The sequence below is a fragment of the Tachysurus fulvidraco genome, chromosome 22, assembly GCF_022655615.1.
Source record: "Tachysurus fulvidraco isolate hzauxx_2018 chromosome 22, HZAU_PFXX_2.0, whole genome shotgun sequence".
NCBI classification, from domain to species: Eukaryota; Metazoa; Chordata; class Actinopteri; order Siluriformes; family Bagridae; genus Tachysurus; species Tachysurus fulvidraco.
In genome coordinates this window covers 1617709-1637823 of record NC_062539.1, presented here as the reverse complement: position 1 = coordinate 1637823, position 20115 = coordinate 1617709, and the positions used below count along the sequence as shown (strand labels likewise).

The 20115-nt window shown below is 42.6% G+C and overlaps 1 protein-coding gene across 8 annotated transcripts in view; it reads right to left on the bottom strand.

The window, feature by feature from the left end:
- st3gal3b (ST3 beta-galactoside alpha-2,3-sialyltransferase 3b) overlaps positions 1 to 20115 on the bottom strand; it is a 52015-nt gene that overhangs the window by 26384 nt on the left and 5516 nt on the right. For 3 of the 8 annotated variants that reach the window (XM_047806191.1, XM_047806186.1, XM_027158315.2), the window contains exons 2-7: positions 15335 to 15482; positions 10317 to 10385; positions 10001 to 10066; positions 9861 to 9908; positions 7055 to 7097; positions 3726 to 3818 (exon numbers count right to left, since the gene is read on the bottom strand). In XM_047806191.1, the coding sequence (XP_047662147.1) occupies positions 3726 to 3818; positions 7055 to 7097; positions 9861 to 9908; positions 10001 to 10066; positions 10317 to 10385; positions 15335 to 15482 (467 nt within the window). The remainder of the gene's footprint in view (positions 1 to 3725; positions 3819 to 7054; positions 7098 to 9860; positions 9909 to 10000; positions 10067 to 10316; positions 10386 to 15334; positions 15483 to 20115) is intronic. The other 5 variants (XM_047806187.1, XM_027158316.2, XM_047806188.1 and 2 more) reach the window with 4 other exon arrangements.

The following is a 20115-nucleotide window of genomic DNA, read 5'->3' as shown; positions in this document are numbered from 1 at the left end:
CTAATTGTTTAAGGGCCAGAAAATGTGTCAGAGTTTAGAGGGAAAGAGAGAGAGGCGGTCAGAGAGGCCGAGCGCTCGCCTCGTATCACCTGACAATAACAGACGCTGGGAGACCCTGCCAAAACAAACCGTGATTAATTACCATGTGGCTTTTGGGACTCGGGCAAACCCACATTATAAATAACGAGAGTCCGAGAACGGTGGGTCCACACACACACACACACACACACACACACACACACACACACACACACACACACACACACACACAGCACTGCTTGTCGTAAAGGTTCCTGAACATTAGGCCTGGGCACATTGTGCTCATTTCCTCACGCCTATCTCTCACTCAGGGCTGTATTTTTATAACCGCCTGCTCAAGTTCACCACAGACATTTGATTTAAGACTCCAATGCAAACAATTTGGGAAAGCGGAGAAGGGGAGGTGTTGAAAATAAATTGGATTCCAGGAGCAGGCCAAGGATTTAACTTAACTAACACTGGGGCTGCGTCCCCCTCACTTCTACTGCCATACTTATCCCACCATGGAGGGGGGGGGGCAGAGAGAGGGGGAGAGACAGAGAGGGAGAGAGAGAGGGAGAGAGAAAGAGGGAGGGAGAGATAGAGGGAGAGGGGGGGGGGCAGAGAGAGGGGAGACAGACAGACAGACAGAGAGAGACAGACAGAGAAAGAGGGGGGAGGGGACACAGAGAGGGGGCGGGGGGGCAGACAGACAGAGAGAGACAGAGAGAGAGACAGAGAAAGAGGGGGGAGGGGACAGAGAGAGACAGAGAAAGAGGGGGAGGGGACAGAGAGAGGGGGCAGAGGGGGGGACAGACAGACAGACAGAGAGAGACAGACAGACAGAGAGAGAGAGAGACAGACACACACACACAGACAGACAGAGAGAGAGACAGACACACACAGACAGACAGAGAGAGAGACAGACACACACACAGACAGACAGAGAGACAGACACACACAGACAGACAGACAGACAGAGAGACAGACACACACACAGACAGACAGAGAGACAGACACACACACAGACAGACAGACAGAGAGACAGACACACACAGACAGAGAGAGACAGAGAGAGAGACAGAGAAAGAGGGGGGAGGGGACAGAGAGAGACAGAGAAAGAGGGGGGAGGGGACAGAGAGAGGGGGCAGAGGGGGGGACAGACAGACAGACAGAGAGAGAGACAGACAGACAGAGAGAGACAGACAGACAGAGAGAGAGACAGACAGACACACACAGACAGACAGAGAGACAGACACACACACAGACAGACAGAGAGAGAGACAGACACACACACAGACAGACAGAGAGAGAGACAGACACACACACAGACAGACAGAGAGACAGACACACACAGACAGACAGACAGACAGAGAGACAGACACACACACAGACAGACAGAGAGACAGACACACACACAGACAGACAGAGAGAGAGACAGACACACACACAGACAGACAGAGAGACAGACACACACACAGACAGACAGAGAGAGAGACAGACACACACACAGACAGACAGAGAGACAGACACACACACAGACAGACAGAGAGAGAGACAGACACACAGACAGACAGACACACAGACAGACAGAGAGAGAGACAGACACACAGACAGACAGACAGACAGACAGAGACACAGACAGACACAGAGACACAGGAACCATTAGTCTAAAACCCTGCAGTTCCTGGTGTGTTCATTACAGATGCACTGAGAAAGCCTTTAACACCAAACGTTGTTCATTAACGTCTCGGCCTTTAATTACCTCACGGCTCTGTTTCTGTGACTCGGGGGAAATATTTCTTCACTTCGCTTCTCTTATGCTTTCATTCCCGAACTTCATTTTCTTTTTACTTTCATCATTAATTATTACATGAAGGTGATTAGAACAGAACACTAACGAACCCCTCTGAACATCTGGCCGTGTGATTGGTTCTCTGCTGCTGACGTTTGACACCGAAACCTAGCTTAGTGACAAGGTTTTTTCCCCTGAACAACACCGGAGAAAACGGTGCTGTCCGAATAAAGACAACACAAATGTTCTGTAGTTTTTATTTTGAAATGTTTTGAGAAGTCGACCGAACGTGTTCCAGTCAAACGGTGACTGTGATGTGAGGTCACATGACCCTGACAAGAGTTCATCTCCAAACTCGTCCTCAGCAGCGAGAGAAAAATGAAGCTCTTGAACGGAACATTGTCTTGTTGACTTGCGCCGCGACAAAGAGAAAAGAAAGCGACTTTGCCGCAACAATAGCCGTCTGATGCTGGAGATCGATCTGAAGATGGGGAACAAATGGAGACGGGTGACATCATGGCAGATCATCGTGCCATCCACAGATCTGATTAAGCCGAGGTCGCTGAGTCATTCCCACTGACGGACGGCTTTCGAGGCGAACGCTGACAACAGAAGCTTTGTGGGAATCCAAAGGCGTGGCGGCTCTCCTTAAAGGTCAGGTGGTGAGTCAGATTCAGGAGCCAAAGTCTTCAGAGGAGTGAAAGGGAACAGCAGGAAGTGCAAAGAGAAAGGATCACTGGATGTAATGAAAGCTCTGAACAAATAAACTGGGATTAGGTTCCCAGATTAGAAGTGGGCGTGTCTTCATGGTGTACGCTAAAAATGACATCACAGTAACGCAAACTGAACGTGTAGGTCTTCTGAGCGCTCAGACCGGGGAGTAGGACTTCACACCGTGAGTTTGATCTCAGGAAGGTCACATGACCTACACGTGAAGGTTGTGTATGCTGCATCTGTGCTAGGATCTCAGGAACATACCAAAAACCATAAAAACCATGTCCTCTGACATGTGCTCAGAACTTTTATGGGTTTCGGTTAAAGCACAAGCGTCACTTTATAGTATTTATCTATCTATTTATTTATTTGTTTGTTTATTATTATTATTATTTATTTATTTTTATTATTTATTTAATTAATCTATTTTATTTATTTATTTATTACTTGCAAATTTTAACCAAAATTTTGATGGAATATAAAACACTTAAAGTTCTCACTAATGCCTATTCTATAAAATACAGCGTAGTCTTTGCAGACGTTACACACCTCTATGTAGAATACTAAAACCAACGTCACGTGATCAGGGTGACAGACAGCAGGGTTTGTGAAGCAAGAGAGTTCTGTGTTCGATGCCGCGCGATCAACACACTAGCACGCGATTGGCCGCTCGGGGAAGACGTATTACGAGGTACGTCTTCACCATCTGGCTGTGACTTGGTATATAATTGAAGCATGTACAGAACGCAGACATGACTTTCTGTCAACACAGGAACAAATCTGTGTCTCAGCAACAAATAAAGTGTGTTTTATGTGGTGGAAGCGAGGTCTTGTGAATGGAGGGCGGAGCTAGAGAAGGTGAGCCGCAAGAACTGCACACCTGCAGGGAATTAAACTGATGTTGTGTGTTGCACTGAGCTGTAGCCAGGATTAAAAAGCAGAGATGTGTGTGTGTGTGTGTGTGTGTGTGTGTGGTTAAAAGGTAAAAGACATAAAATAAAGCACATTATGAATTGTTCCTTGTTCTCCACCCAGACCCGGAGTGTTACACGTCGATCCCACACACTTGTGATACATACTTGTGATCTTTACATCTCCACCTAACACTTACCTCGTCTTCGTCGACGGCGTGATTTTATTTCTACCTTGTTGAAATCTTAAACATCTTTAGCTTTAAATGATGGAAATCAGTTCTTACTTTGGAAAGATAGCGGCCATCTTGGCGGCAGCGTAGCCGGGTTTACAGGCTCCGGTGCTGAGGTTCCCGTACTGATGCACCAACTCCACCGGGCTGAAGACATTCATAATGATGATAATTTAAAAAAAAAGAAAAAAAAAAAATCAGTCATCATTTTACCTGAAGACCTTTTAAATACATAAATAAAGTTAAAAAAAAGTAAATACAATAAATAAGTACTTAATACAAAATAAGAATAAACAACAATCGACACGTCATTGGCTTTGATTTACTTCTGACTTTTAGTTTATTCTCGTATTTTCGTATTATTTAATTTTAAGTGTTTTATGCACATTACTCATTTCTGGCTTAGTTTAAAAACATCAATGATTAATATTAGTCATATTAAAATAGCTATATTAAATAAACAATATATCTCTCGTCTGGTTTATCAGTTACGGCCTAGGGCCATAAAAAACAAACAAACAAACAAACAAACAAACAATAAAGAAAGAAAGAAAGAAAGAAAGAAAATTCTGTGATTTGGTGTTTTATTGTCTTTTCATACGATCTGGTGTTGAATCACGATATTTCCAATAAAACTTTTTAATCATGCACATTTTCTGTGTTTGGTGACGGAATGATTAATTATTATTAAACCCCAGACGGAGCTGACGTGTAAAAGTCTCCTGAAGTTGTACGACACACAGTGAAGCTCCTCCTGAATGTTAACAGGCAAAAAAACAACAAAATATAAAAAACAGACAGAAGAAAAAAAACCCAGTCCTTTAGGAGAAGACACGAGAATGAAGATGAAATATTTTGTAAGTCATTAATAACCTGCAATACACAATGTTAGCAGTTTAAATAAACAGAGTGCAGGGGGACGAGTGTGTGTGTGTGTGTGTGTGTGTGTGTGTGTGTGTGTGTGTGTGGTGGTCAGGAGCACAGAGACAGAAGTGGGTGAGGATGGACACGCTCTAGCTGGACCACCATGAGAAAAGTCAAGTCCATTAAAGCAGATCAAAGCTGACTGCTGTATCAGGATCACGAATGGAAACAGACACCAAACAGCCTCCAAACGTACAATCGTACAAAACAAACCGCTCCGTTGTGCAACGCAAACGCCGCTCTGATTCGCTTCGATTTTAAAACAAAAGCTCGTGAACGAGGGACGGGAGGGACGGACGGACGATCGGACCGAAACGTCACCGGACTTTTCCGTCGTTACACATGACGCAACTAGAAACAGATTGAAATTCCTCTGTGTGTACGTTCTGTATTCAGCGCTAAGCCTAAAGGTTTTATTCACTGTCTCTTTCTATGAACTTTATATCTTTTCGAGGCCAACAAACAAAATCTGTACAAGATTTAAAATCAACCCTGTTTCTGGATCACTGGATCGTGACCTTCTTAATAACCATAAAAGGACTAAAGTCACATAAACTGACGTAAATTTGCTCTTCGCCCCTCGGGGAGATCGCGGCTTTTTCCTGTAGTGTTCGTTCTGATGACGTGTCGAGCAGGTTGTCATGGTGATGGTGGTATTTACACGTGAGAAGCGACGTGACGTGTTATGCTAGGCATCTACACGGCCCTGACAGATCGGCGCCACAGGACGAGCTGAAACGTCTTTAACTGGAGAAATATTTCATACAGTGACGTGAGCTGAAATTTGAACGTATGTTTCCACCGAGGGAAAAAGATTCCTGGAAAGATGTCACGTATCATCTGTAACTCGGAGGTTACAAAAGTTCTCCATGCATCTGAGGCAGGAAACAGATTCGTGGTCACTGTGTCACAGAAGTCCAATCATATTTCAGTGGAGAAATCGAAGCGCCAGCTGGACTCGAGTGGTGCGATGATTAATGCGCTAACCTTCCATTTGTATAACGCCTCCTTTTGCCTAGCCTCGTTCGTCGTGTCATGTGTGAACGGAGCTAGCAAGCGGAATCGGAGATCGGGTTAGCATGCTAGCAGAGTCTGTAGTATAGTCTAATAATCTGCTGACTTTACGAAGACGTGTGAAAAGTGAACGCTAGATGAGTGAACGAATTAAAACGAACCGCAGACAGGATTCTACTCCGCCGTCGGATTCGACCGCCGACATTCCCCTGATTGGCAAACCGGGTGACCGGTGTGCGCGGAACAAGCCAGAATGGAACCGGCGTACTTTAACGTTAATGCGGGCGGACTCGCTGATCGCTGGTATGAGATCTAATCTAAAAGAGTTCCAGAAGCTTCAAATCTCCACTTTCCTTTTGTTTATAAGAGTATTAGAGGAGTATTATCCTGTTTTCAATCGACCAATAGCGACTGGACACTTGGCTGCTTGGCGTATTATTACTAATGTTGCATTCATGCGCATGGTACAAAATAAAAGATCTCGAGTCGTTTCCATGTGTGGCTTTTGCATCTGGAGTCTCTCAACTGGAAGACACGGTGTATGTAAAGCAGGCCATCGTGAGGCTGGAAAATCTGAATGAATTAATCAGAGACAGAGGAAAACATTATGCAGGACCAAATCCAAGGGAATGTTGGGAAGAAGCAGGAAGAGATCCATTTGGAAAGATGGGATAGTAGAAGATCTGGATGTCAGGAGAACTTTCAAGCGTGAAGAGCAGAGCAGACCGGAGAAGGAAGTTCACAAAGGACAGTGATGTAGAATAAACCAAGATCCAAACCAACATTGTGTCAAGAACGTGGTGAGGAACACGAAATTATTGAGAACAGTTTTATGGATATGAATTTTACTGGATAGAAGAACCTGTGGACTGATTGGTTAATGAAGCACCTCAGAGAAGAACTTACGGTCTAATTAGTTAATGAAGCACCAGAGATAAGACCCTGTGGTCTGATTGGTTAATGAAGCACCAGAGACAAGAACTTTTGGTCTGATTAGTTAATGAAGCACCAGAGACAAGGCCTTGTGGTTCTGATTGGTTACCTAGTCACTGGATAGAAGACCCTGTGATCTGATTGGTTACCTAATCACCGGAGAGAAGACCTTGTGGTCTGATTGGTTAACTAATCACTGGATAGAAGACCCTGTGGTCTGATTGGTTAATGAAGCACCGGAGAGAAGACCCTGTGGTCTGATTGGTTACCTAATCACAGGATACTGAAAGCTATAAATTATTTCTTTATTATTATTATTATTATTATTATTTTTATTTTCCAAAAAGACTGATAACCACCAAGCTAGCTAGATATTGATGATTAGCTACCCAGTCGTTTAAAAATGACAGTATTGCTAATGCTACGGTACAACCCTCTTTAACACCATCCCGTGCTGATGATGAAAAAACTTGCAGTTACACATAAGTTAATAATGAATAAAGGTGACTTACAGCTTTGCGTCCAGCGTCAGAAGAAAGCCCTGGTTATCGAACGCTGTAGAGAGAGAGAGAGAGACTAATGAGGATGAGGCCATGGCAGGATGAACACTAGTGAAGAGAAAACTTCTGCTGTGATACGGCCACAAAGCTAAAGGTGCGACTGAAAGAAGCAGAGTTAGTTTCAGCCAGCCAGAACATTCCTCACCATCAAACCTCAAAAGCTCCATGGACAGAAAAAGAAAAACATGTGCAATGAGAGAAAAGAAAGAAACGGCAAGAAAAGCCTCGTTTTTTGTTTCTAGTCAAAATGAAGCCAGAAGATAAGTGAGTGAAGCTCAGCTAGTGCTACAGAATCAGGAAAACGCGTTCGGTAGCAGCTAAGAAACTCGATTTCCTCTTAAAGACATGCAACCCGTTAGTCAAAACTGTGCTAGAGCTGAAATGGTAAGGCTGTCTGAATTGTAATGCACCTTGCTGTCACCAGTTCGAAATGATCGAATAAAAAATTTTTTTAAAAAAAAGGCGAAGGAGGAGGAGAAAAGAAGCTGGTGAAAGATGCAGCGTTAGATTTGCACAACAGAATCACTGCACAGGCAAAAGTAAAGAGGTGCAGCCCCAAAAATAACGGAGCCGAGGATTAAGCCTAGCGGGATCCCAGAGACGTAGACAGGAAATAGTAGCTACAAGTTAGAGATCACAGCAGAGGGATAACTAACGGAAAGAAAAAGAAGAGTCTGGTGCAAAATAGTTCACGTGTACGCAAACTTTCAGTCAGCAAGAATGTTTAGTGTCTTTGTTTGCTTCTTTAGATAAAAGTAGAACTTTTTACGTTTCACATTTTAGCTACAATTCACCGTCAAACTGAAAACAGAGGTGTAACCCGGAGGCAACAGAACCAAAATATATCCAAAAATAACAAAATGGATTATGTGCGTTCTGTGAATTCAGCGCAAAAACAATGTTTTGACTTGCGCTAATTCGGAAAACGACGTCCATGCGGCGATATTCCCACTTACCAAAAGTGAAAACAGAAACAGAATCTTCAGAACGTTAACTGCGACACGAAATGACGTCTAGACAACGTGTGCAGAAATGGCGTCCTGCCACTGTGCTAATCCGGTAAACGACGTTAGCTAATGTTTCGATTTTTAGCGATAGACTACAAGTTAAAACACGTTTCCTGTTGATGATTGTAGCTAGTGGTTTGTGTCTGCAGTGTAAACGACGGCTCGATAGTGTCGGTTAACCGAGTCAAGAAAACACGGCGAGTGTTTGACAAAGGAAATGATGACCAACAGGGGGCGCTTTCATGTTTCCCAACCTGGAACTGAGGTAATTTGTGACGGAATTGGTTCGAGAACTAAAATGTGTTATGTGGTGCTCTGGTCCTTTGTAACGTTCAGATTTTCAGCTTAGCCCAAAATTTATATATTTAAAAACTTCAGATAAAAAAAAAAAAGCAGAACACTGACAGAAATAGTTTGGAAATCAAACATTTCCTCTTGATTTGACCATCAGCATGAAATACACCCTGGAGTTTATTCTCTAGGCTTAAATAAGTATTTTAACAGAATTTTATGTAGCTACACAACCATATGCACTCGAATGGCTCTCTTCTAAGGAATAATTTGTCAAACGGATGCGTTAACGTTTCTGGTTTACGTTCACGTGACTTTTCCATAGCATTAGCAAACCCGCACTAGACACACGCACATGACTGAAGTTTTGTGAACAAATGTCAAGGTGAAGGTCATTAAGGTCCATGCTGATGGAAAGCTAAGAGGAGGAGCTGGTTTATGGGCTGTTATCATGAGTTATCGTGAAAAATAGCATGAAATCCAGCATCCGTTAGAGTTACTGACAGTTACGGTTTATCCTTTTTTTTTTTTTTTTTTGATCGCAGCTCTTAAGTCGTTCGGGAAAGTCTGGGAAAGAGAAGAGCGGGGTGGTGAGCGGAACGCCGTGACCCTGCGAGTTTCTGGAACGAGTAGACAAACATTCATCAACAACATCCAGGAAAACAGCTTTAGCTTTGATTCGCGAGAATGACCCACGTGGGCTTGGAGCCATGTTTGGTCAGAAGGCTGACGCTTGATTTAAATGATCAGAGCAGGTGAAGAGGCTGAAATGTTGTGGAAATGAAGTGTATTAATGGAACACAAATAAACGGTCATGTTTACGTCAGGACTTTTTTAGCATCTGCAGAAACAGGAAACGCAACATCCTGAGCTGCGACCCGACTAACGGTTAACCTGTAAAGCCGTACCACGACGTACACGGGGACAGCTGTCTCGTACTCTGGATTACTTCAACACAGCATTGCGTAATATACAAACACAACAGTCACGCAGACCGAGGAATATGTTAATAACTGTAGACTACACGTCTGATATGGTCTCACTACGACTGAACGTAATCATGACGACGAGCATAACGGAGGACTTGCGCTACGTGGGTATTAAAACGTTCCTGTTGCCTTCGTACTTGCGAAAACATTTCCGCAACATGTAAGTGTGTATAGTTATAACTTAGTTAGGTTTTGTTTTTATTTACATATTATTATAGTCGCATTCAGAAAACTCTACTAACTATTTCGGTTGTTTATTCTACCTACACACAAAGCTAGCTAGGTTACTTACGTTAGCTATGGCGAGTAAACAAATACGCTGAACGTTCTAACTGTGTGTTTGATAATCAAACCCCGAACGTGTGCTGCTGAAGATCGATAAACGACGATTACCGGAACGTTCAATAAAAAACAAATGCTGAACATTTTGTGGTGTTAGAGTACACCGGGCTGAGACAGACTAGCCTGTACCTGGGTCTACTACCTTTCCCTTGGAGACGATGTTCGCCATTTCCGACTCTGAAAAACAAAAGTATCAGTTAGTTTCGGGTGCCATCTCCTGGCGCAGAGCATTATGGGAAACAGTGAACTTGATCAACCCTAAATCATACCAATCCATTGAAAAGAAGTTCGGATGAAATGGTTAGCGGCTCCGTGCGGCTCTGCTCCCTTCAGCCCTGTGTTAGTCATACACTCAATTAGTGTGGATCAGATTGGATAAAACACCATGGGATCACAAGTCGTTAACATGTGTTAGATGAAACCACCACCACCACCACCACCATCATCATCACCAAACCCCATTCTCAGAAAAAAACAACAACACAAAAACAAACAAACAAAAAAAACATCCAACATCCCACCATCATTAGACCCATCATCATCATCATCATCATCATCACCACCACAGATAGGAGGTGTTTCTACCTGTAGTCACTTTAGGAAAAGTTTTAGCTTGTGTGATCTTTAGAGACCCCGCCGGCCTCACAGCTACAACTGTGAAACAAAAGGGGTCAAAGGTCAGAAGTGCAACAAGGCAGTCCATCAGGTCCAACCACGCAGTTCTCACATAGCAGAAGCTTTTAGTTTTTTATGCAGCAAAAACAAGCAAAAGCCAAAAAAAAAAAGGGAAGAAAATTATTTGCCAGAATATTCCAAAAGATCATAGCTGTACTTATTACAAGAAGCTGAAGCATTGTCAACAGCAGGGACGCCATAGCAACCGGTCGTATACGTCGATCCGCGTTCGCCTCGCCGACCTTCAGCGACGATCAGAAGTGACGTGAACTCCGGAATGAAAAGGATTTCTTTTTTTAAATCGGTGTCTTGTGCCGCTTGTCAAGTCTCTTTTAAGAACAAGAAGTTCACTGTTTTGTAATCTGTCGCACATAGAGCACGCCGCGTTGCATCGCACCGCACTTTAGCACTCGTGCTACGCTGAAATGTCATCGCTGAAGCGAGGCAATGTTTGTGACAATTGTTTTCTAATAATAAACTTCATCGCAACCTTCGCTTTAAGAAAACAAATGAAACGTAGCTGTCTGACGTGATTCTGCCTAAATGAGTGGGACACCCTCTAGTGGACGAGTGAGAAATTGCATATAAATTAACCTTATCTTGCAGCACAACACACGGAGAGCTCTGGACCACCGTAAGATGAAGCAGCAGGTCAAAATCACTGAGCTGCGGTCGCTCCGTCCCTGCTGCTGAGTTACAAAGCGTTCTTCAGATGGCTAAGACAGATACATCTAGACCTGCTCCAGAACCATGGAGTTCGGGATAGGCACTTGGGACAAAGCGCTGACAGGGAGCTGAGGAGCTCAAGTCCAGCACAGACATGGAGATCAGAGCACATGGAGCTGACAGAGAAAAAAAGCGGAGACAACTCGCGAATACAGAGAGAGCGAAGGAGCTAAAAAGTGTAATAACGTTTCTGCAGGACGGACAAACATGAAACTAAGCCTTTGCAAAGAAATGAGGCAGAATCAGTCAGAGGAATGCTATAAAAATGTTAAGGAAAGAAACCAAATGCTCAGAAAACACTAGGGCTTTGTTCAGACACCAGCTGTTAGCCAGAGACGATGAAGATGCTCATGAAGGCAGGACAGAACCACTGATGGAACCAACATTACATTTTAAATAATAATAATAATAATAATAATAATAATGTGTGAGGCGAATGAGGAAGACGAAGCTAGCAGCAGTCTGGGTGATGATGTCGGCGTGGGTTCAGACGTCCGATCTCGTCCCTGTGCTCGTGTGAAACAAACGGATGCAGCGAGGATGAAAGTGACATGTCTGAGCGAGACGAGCCGCCGTCGACACGCCGAGACCTTTGTGAAGCGCGACCCGGGCGCTCATGCCAAACACATTGCTGCGTTTTTACCCTCTCTTTTGTTATTCATCATCACAAAAAGGGTTGCGCTTCCTTCCCACTTACCCTTTCAAAGCCACTGACTGCGATTCATCTTTACAATTCGAGCACAAGGGCTTGCATAACAGGAGTCAGGTTCAAAGAAAACCCTTCCCAGGTCTGCGTAATTTTCCAAAATAAACCCAGAACAGCTGTTGAATAGCACTGTTTATAATTAATCCGGCTGCGTTTCTGTTTTTTCCCCCAAAACTGTTTTTTTCTCTGGTGCACAGAAGTTGGGGATGATGAAGACGACTTAGAGGAAAACACGGACTGAAGCTCTGACGAGTTTTGAAAAGCAACAGAGCCGTCAAAGCACACGGACGCGTAGCTCCGGCGCCACGCGCGACGACACGATCCGCCGGAATCGACAAGGCGGGATTTATTCGTCGACACTTTACCGCTGCTAAGATTAGAAACAAGATTTATTTATTATTAAGAGAATTTTTTTTTTTAAATGTTTGGGCTAAAAATACGGTGAGGGGAAGTTTTCAGGAAAGACACGAAACTAAACATCATGTGTTTATGGCAAAAACATAAATAAGTCGTAAATCCCGAAATGTTTAGCGCTGTTTTAACAAAAGTGCTCTCGCTTCCTGTCTCAAAATATCAGTGTGTTCAGGAGACATTCGCACTGTAAAGTACAGACATGTGCAGGCGAGCGCTGATGGCTTCTGCGCTGTGATTGGTCCAGAGGAAGAGCCGAGTTATTCTCTAGAACAGCAGCTCTGACTGTAGCACAGGTTTGTATGCTAGTTTTACTATAGTAACGCTAGAGGTCTTCTCAGGTCTAAAAAATGTGCCCGACCCGAAGTGACCCGAAGCACTTTTTACCCGAACCCGACGTGCATAAATTATTTTTTTTTTAATGAAGACAAAAGGAGAGGTTGGAAAAGGACTCGAGTCGATGCACACACGCGAGATACAGTAGTTCGGGTCTTCTCAGGTCTGTTCGGTAAAAACTCATTTATTTTAAATTACCTGACGCCACTATTATTTTACCCAACCCGTGTCCGAGGCACACGTAAAACTCTTACACCTGAACCCGCTCGGGTCTCGGGGCGGACCTCGGGTTTTCGGATCTAAGTGGACCCGTGAAGACCTCTAGTAACAGCTCCTTCACCGTATGCCGTTAAAGTGTCAATGTTTGTTTTATGAGCATGTGTTGAAGGAGTCTCCAGTCTCGGGGGTGGGTGGTGTCTAATCTAACAGTGTCTAATCCATAGGTGTCTAATTAACAGTGTCTAATCCATAGGTGTCTAATCCATAGGTGTCTAATCTAACAGTGTCTAATCCATAGGTGTTTAATCCATAGGTGTCTAATCTAACAGTGTTTAATCCATAGGTGTCTAATCTAACAGTGTTTAATCCATAGGTGTCTAATCTAACAGTGTCTAATCTAACAGTGTCTAATCTAACAGTGTTTAATCTAACAGTGTTTAATCCATAGGTGTTTAAGCCATCGGTGTCTAAGCCATCGGTGTCTAAGCCATCGGTGTCTAAGCCATCGGTGTCTAAGCCATCGGTGTCTAAGCCATCGGTGTCTAAGCCATCGGTGTCTAAGCCATCGGTGTCTAAGCCATAGGTGTCTAAGCCATCGGTGTCTAAGCCATCGGTGTCTAAGCCATAGGTGTCTAAGCCATCGGTGTTCCACACACTTCAGTGGAGTTCAATTATAAACCCAAAGTAATTAATTAGAGAATATTTTGTATAATTAAATTGATATTATTTAATTGGAAAGTTTCTGGATGAGAGGTTTGTGATCAGATTTTCAGCTCTGGAACCCAATTTCTGGACATTGAATACCACCTGGAATACCACCAGACTGCAGAATTCTGGGAAAAAAATCTCCCTATATTTTTTTTCTCCAGCCAGGACTTTAATTTCACTGGAGCACTGAGTGATGCGCTTTGGTCTGGAATCACTGACTAGAAAACTATCTATAAAGCAGCCAAGCTAAGTCTACACACACACACACACACACACACACACACTTTTTCGAGACTTTTTGACCTTATATGGTAGGTTCTGTTCTGAATACTTTTAAACTGAGAATAAAGAGAGAATTTGTGTTGTGCTCTTCTGTCATATTCTGACAAGGAGATGTAAGTAAGGAGATGACATCATCAAAGAGCTGCAGCCAAACCCAGAGTCACGAATCGTAGGGTGGAGAAAAAAACTTTACGGTGAAGAATATAATTGTTTTGTTGTTGTTGTTGTTTGTTTGTTTGTTTCCACTCGACTTTTCCTCGTGCGAATGTTGTCTCACGTGTTACACGTGACGTTGAATTGTTTGTAACTTTCTCACCTGCACCAGCGGCTTGTTAGTCGTCTTCTTTTTTCAATTTTTTTATTTTTTTATTTTTAGATTGGTAGTAAATTCTACACGTCACTTCAGACTTCAGACTGCATATCACAGTAAAGTCCACACATCTGTTCCAGTCTAAACTCCCTTCACTGTTTTCTTGCGCCCTCTGCTGGACAAACCAGAGAATTTCACAAATGAACTGTCACAAACTTTCGCACGTCTTATTTTTATTTTTCCCGGATATGTCGTTTATCGATCTTATCATTTTAACCATAGTTATTTGTATACAGGATTTATATTATTATAAACATTATTAAATTATTGACACAAATATTTAAACTATTTTTTAAACATTAATATTCTTGTAATTTCTCGATAAATAGAAACTTATAAAGTTGAGCAAAAGGAAATATTTAATCTGATCTGTAAAAAGGGTTTATATCTATTTTATTTATAATAATTACTAGAGTGTTACAGACTAAAGATCATCACTCACTAAAAACAAACAAACAAACAAACAAACAAAAATAAGTAAATATTTGGGAAAATAAAATCATGTTAAGTCTGCAATTTTTTTTAAACTTTTTTTTAAATCTTGTTTTCATGAAACAATTCTGTTCGGTTTCAAGAAAAGTTTTAAACTAAAAAAGTTTTAATGTTTAATAAAGTTTTGTACTTTATTGATCTGTAGTATTTTCGTTTGCTCCTGTGATGTTTCACCAGACAGAAACTTTTAAACGAATGAAATAAAAATAATAAAATAAAATCCAAGAAGGTGGTGAAGAAGTTTATCGTCGTGAATCTGTGACGCGTCGCATCATAAAACATGAAACAAACGATATAAGCCGTTCCCGTGACGACCACGGCGCCTTCAGCCCCGTGTATAAACACACACACATACGACACACACACGGGAGACAAGAGTGTGGTGTGACATAGACACACACAAGCAAACACACACACGGGAGACAAGAGTATGGTGTGACATAGACATACACGCACAAGCAAAAACACACGCACACGCAAACACACACACACACGCATAGAAGACGAGAGTGTGGCGTGAGATGGACACACACAAGGACACACAAGGACACACACACACACACTAGTCAGGGATAAAGTTTAACGGTTAAACTAAACAACAAACACCGTGAAGCGCAACATGAGGACAGAGCGTGTGAGTGCAGATAAAGGAGACAGGAGCAGAAAAACGTCACTCACGTGATTTGTACCCCCATATGTGGAGGTGAAGCTTCCCAGAGGAGTAGTAGATAAAGCCCAGCACCAGCATGGGGCACAGAGCAAACAGCAGCTTGTGTGTGACCTTCATGGTCCTCAGGAATTTACATGGTACCATCTGCTGCTTCACCTGTAGGGGCAGACAGACAAGAGAGACAGACAGACAGGGAGAGGGGGGGGGGGGCAGACAGAGACACAGACCGACAGGGAGGGGGGGGGAGACAGACAGAGAGAAGGACATGGAGAGAGAGAGAGAGAGAGAGAGAGACAGACAGAAGAACAGAGAGAGAGAGAGACAGACAGATAGAGAGAAGAACAGAGAGAGAGAAACAGAGAGAGAGAGACAGACAGACAGATAGAGAGAAGAACAGAGAGAGATGGGAGAGAGAGAGAGAGAGAGAGAGAGAGAGAGAGAGAGAGAGAGAGAGAGAGAGGAGTATAAGAAAGAAAGAAAGAAAGAAAGAAAGAAAGAAAGAAAGAAAGAAAGAAAGAAAGAAAGAAAGAAAGAAAGAAAGAAAGAAAGAAAGAAAGAAAATAAGAATCAGTAACATCTATTATTACATTTGTTGTTGTTTAAAACAGCATATTTTGGGTGGCAGAAATTCAGGAACTGAGCTGTAAATGTCCAGAAGAATTATGCAGTCCGAATGACGGTGCAGGACACAATGAACCAAGTGCTGCACAAACACACACACACACACACACACACACACACACACACACACACACACACACTCAACATACCCACAAAACATACACACACACACTCAACATACCCACAAAACATACACACACACACACACACAACATGCACTCTCACCCATACATACACACGACATAAACACACTCACAAATACATACAAACACACTCTCACCCATACATACACACACAACACACACACAACCTACACACACATACACACGTACACGTATAAGGAGTGTCCGGTGTGTGCACTTTGTATCGGACCAGAAAAAACCTGGAGCTCCAAGTCATCAGGACAGACGAACAGACAGAAAGACAGAAAAACAAGCAGGTTGTTCGCCATGAAAACGTTCCACCGCAGTACAGTTGGTGGTGTTGATGGACCGCTAAACACGGTGTTTCCAGGAAGCTGATGTAGTTTGAGGAAATCCAACAGCGAAAGCCGAAAGTAAATAAGCGCACACACACCTGACCACATGAACAAATAACATGACAAGTGCAACATGAATCTAATCCATACATCAGTCTGAAGAGAATGATGAAGATGACAGCAGCGAAAGTGCAAGGTGTGTAAACAAAGCTGAACAAACACACTGGACATTTGGAAAGAGTGTAAAAGTGAACAGTCCAAAAGTTTCATCGAGCAACGACGTCCCTGTGATGACCCCTTACAACCAATAAACCCCATTATTATTATTATTATTATTATTATTATTATTATTATTATTATTATTAATAACCCCAGAAATTATTCCTTTTTTGTTAAATATCACAAACCTTTGAGTCTCACTTATGCAAAAAATTCAAACTAAAGCCATCCTTAAAAATATTCTTGTTTGCCGTAACCCGGCTGACCCTGTCAATTTAGGACAGACTCAATTACTTATTTATTATTATTTATTTTATTTTTTTAATAAGTCAGCTTGAAACCGCTTTGACTTGGCAGGAAGTTCTGGAAAAACTGTCCAGCATCAAAATAAGGTTTACGACGATGCGCCCGAAGGCACGGGATGAAGAACCAGTCAGTGACGTCACGATAAGTCATACCTACGTCATCACCATCACCTTTGAAACTTGAATTAAAAAAAAAGTTAGACCTACCTACTGACCCTTTCTTTTTTTTTACTGTTACTGCAAACCAAAATATTTTTAAAGATGGCCCAAAGAACCATAAATATCATTTCAAACAAAAATATCTGAAGTAAAAAGAAGCAAAATAACATTTCACTGTGTAAAAAAGTGAATGGTCAAAAAGTTGTCTGTAAAAAAATTCTATCAAGTCGGTTTGTTTGAAAATTGGTTGTTTATATTTAGAGAAAAGAAGAAAGAAAGAAGAAAGAAAGAAAGTTTTAAAATGTCATCGTTGTAGCGTTGAATCTTCTCGAACAGGCTGATAGCGTTAGCGCTGTAGTTAGCGTGGTCAAACAGGCTGCTGACGGAAACCAATGTTTCTAATCATGACGACATGAGACTTTAAATAATATACGACTCGTTTATTATAGACGCTAATAAAACGTTTTCTGTGGAGTTCGGATCGATTTGATGATACAGTCGAAACAAAAACATCTTGTTACATATACGATTAGTCAAAAATCGGAAAGAATCGTTGATATGACAAAAATAAATTGTTGCTTCACCCAGCCATAAGAACTTAGAAATGTGTTATGTTAGTAATGTGTCTCAATATGTGTTATGTTAGTTGTGTTATGTTAGTTGTGTTATGTTAGTTGTGTTATGTTAGTTGTGTTATGTTAGTTGTGTTATGTTAGTTGTGTTATGTTAGTTGTGTTATGTTAGTTTGTTACTGAAATAACAAATAATAGTTCAATTTGTAGAATACATATAACGTTGTCATTGTTACATTCACTTACAATTAGGATTATTACTCAGGTGTAAACATCACACACATCTAACACGTCTCCTCACATCTCCTCACACTTCTCCTCACACATCTCCCCACACGTCTCCTCACACGTCTCCTCACACATCTCCTCACACATCTCCCCACAGGTCTCCTCACACATCTCCCCACACGTCTCCTCACACGTCTCCCCACACGTCTCCTCACACATCTCCCCACAGGTCTCCTCACACGTCTCCCCACACGTCTCCTCACACATCTCCCCACACGTCTCCCCACACGTCTCCTCACACGTCTCCTCACACGTCTCCCCACACGTCTCCCCACACGTCTCCTCACACGTCTCCCCACACGTCTCCTCACACGTCTCCTCACACGTCTCCCCACAGGTCTCCTCACACGTCTCCTCACACGTCTCCCCACAGGTCTCCTCACACGTCTCCCCACAGGTCTCCTCACACGTCTCCCCACAGGTCTCCTCACACGTCTCCTCACACATCTCCCCACACGTCTCCTCACACGTCTCCCCACACGTCTCCTCACACATCTCCCCACACATCTCCCCACACATCTCCCCACAGGTCTATTCACATGTCTCCTCACACGTCTCCTCACAGGTCTTTCAGAATTTCACTCCCTCTCTTAAGGAGACTTGTTGAGGATTTTTAGGACACCTGGCAGAACTACCTCTCTGAGCTCCATTCATTCACCTCAACTGATCCAGGAGGTTTTCAAACCTTCAGAAGTTCTCCTTACACCACCACGCAACTGCTGTGCTTCCACAACTGGCTTCCTGTAGTTTTATTGCATCACCACAACTACACCAGTAGGCTCTGAGCTCAAAGCTCACACTGATCCACGCTCACTCAGATGCTCCTGCTGGAAATACATAGATGCTGAATGAACTTCCAGCTGAGACTGGAGTTTTTACGTCATGACATCTAAAGATCTTTCACTTCTTAAAAGTACCTGAACTAGCACTTTGGTGCTGCTTTAGACCAGTATCCATGCCCTCACCGATAAGACTCTGTACTCTAAGGGAATCCACCATGTGTCCACGTGTAAAGGCAGATGTACCTTCTGACAGGAATCTGGATGATGATGCCTAGTCCGATCTGACTTAGCTTTTCATCAGTCAGTTCATGATCTCGCATGTCTAGCAGATCGCCAGCGTTCCACATAGTTCTCACATGGTATCGTGTAACATCTCAAGGTTTTTTTAAAACAAGTTTCGTTATAGATTCCTCTCTGTTATAGAAACATTTATCGTTGGCTGATTGAAACAACACCCTTCACCAAAACTGTGACTTTAATCTGCATATCTATCAGATGTGAATTTCACTGGTGTTAATGTTACTCTTTAGGTTTCATGTTGTCTTTAATAAACCTGTGTGTGTTTTTCAGCAAAGGAATGGAAGAAACCCGGTTTATCTCCGTGGATGGTGTTACTCGTACGTCTGACGCGGCTTCACCTCCTTTGTGTTCACATTTGTAGCTCTTTAACCGTGTACGTTATTCTGATGACTTTCTGTAAAAAGACTCGAGAGTCTTTCTACATATGACACGTTGAGAGAAAAACAACAGCAACAACTGTTCTGAGCTGCACTGCATTTAAAAAACAAAACAAAACCACAAATCACATATCGCTTTTTTATCTGCAAATGAAAGTAAAAGTGATGCAGCTGTGTGCTGGTCTGAGACCTGTGGGCAGTGTGAGAACAGCCTCATGCAACAAACAAGCTACAGTTCTGTCCTGTTTTATGTTAAGCTCCATGTCCTCAAACACAACAGCAGCAACAACAACCATCAATCGCCAAAATCACCACCAAATGCCAAAATCACCACCAATTACCAAAATCACCACAAATTACCAAAATCACCACCAATCGCCAAAATCACCACCAAAATCACCACCAATTACCAAAATCACCACCAATTACCAAAATCACCACCAATTACCAAAATCACCACCAATCGCCAAAATCACCACCAATCATCACCAAAATCACCACCAATTACCAAAATCACCACCAAATGCCAAAACCACCACCAATCACCAAAACCACCACCAATTACCAAAATCACCACCAATCGCACAAAATCACCACCAATCATCACCAAAATCACCACCAATCATCACCACCAATCGCCAAAATCACCACCATTCATCACCAAAATCACCACCAATCATCATCAAAA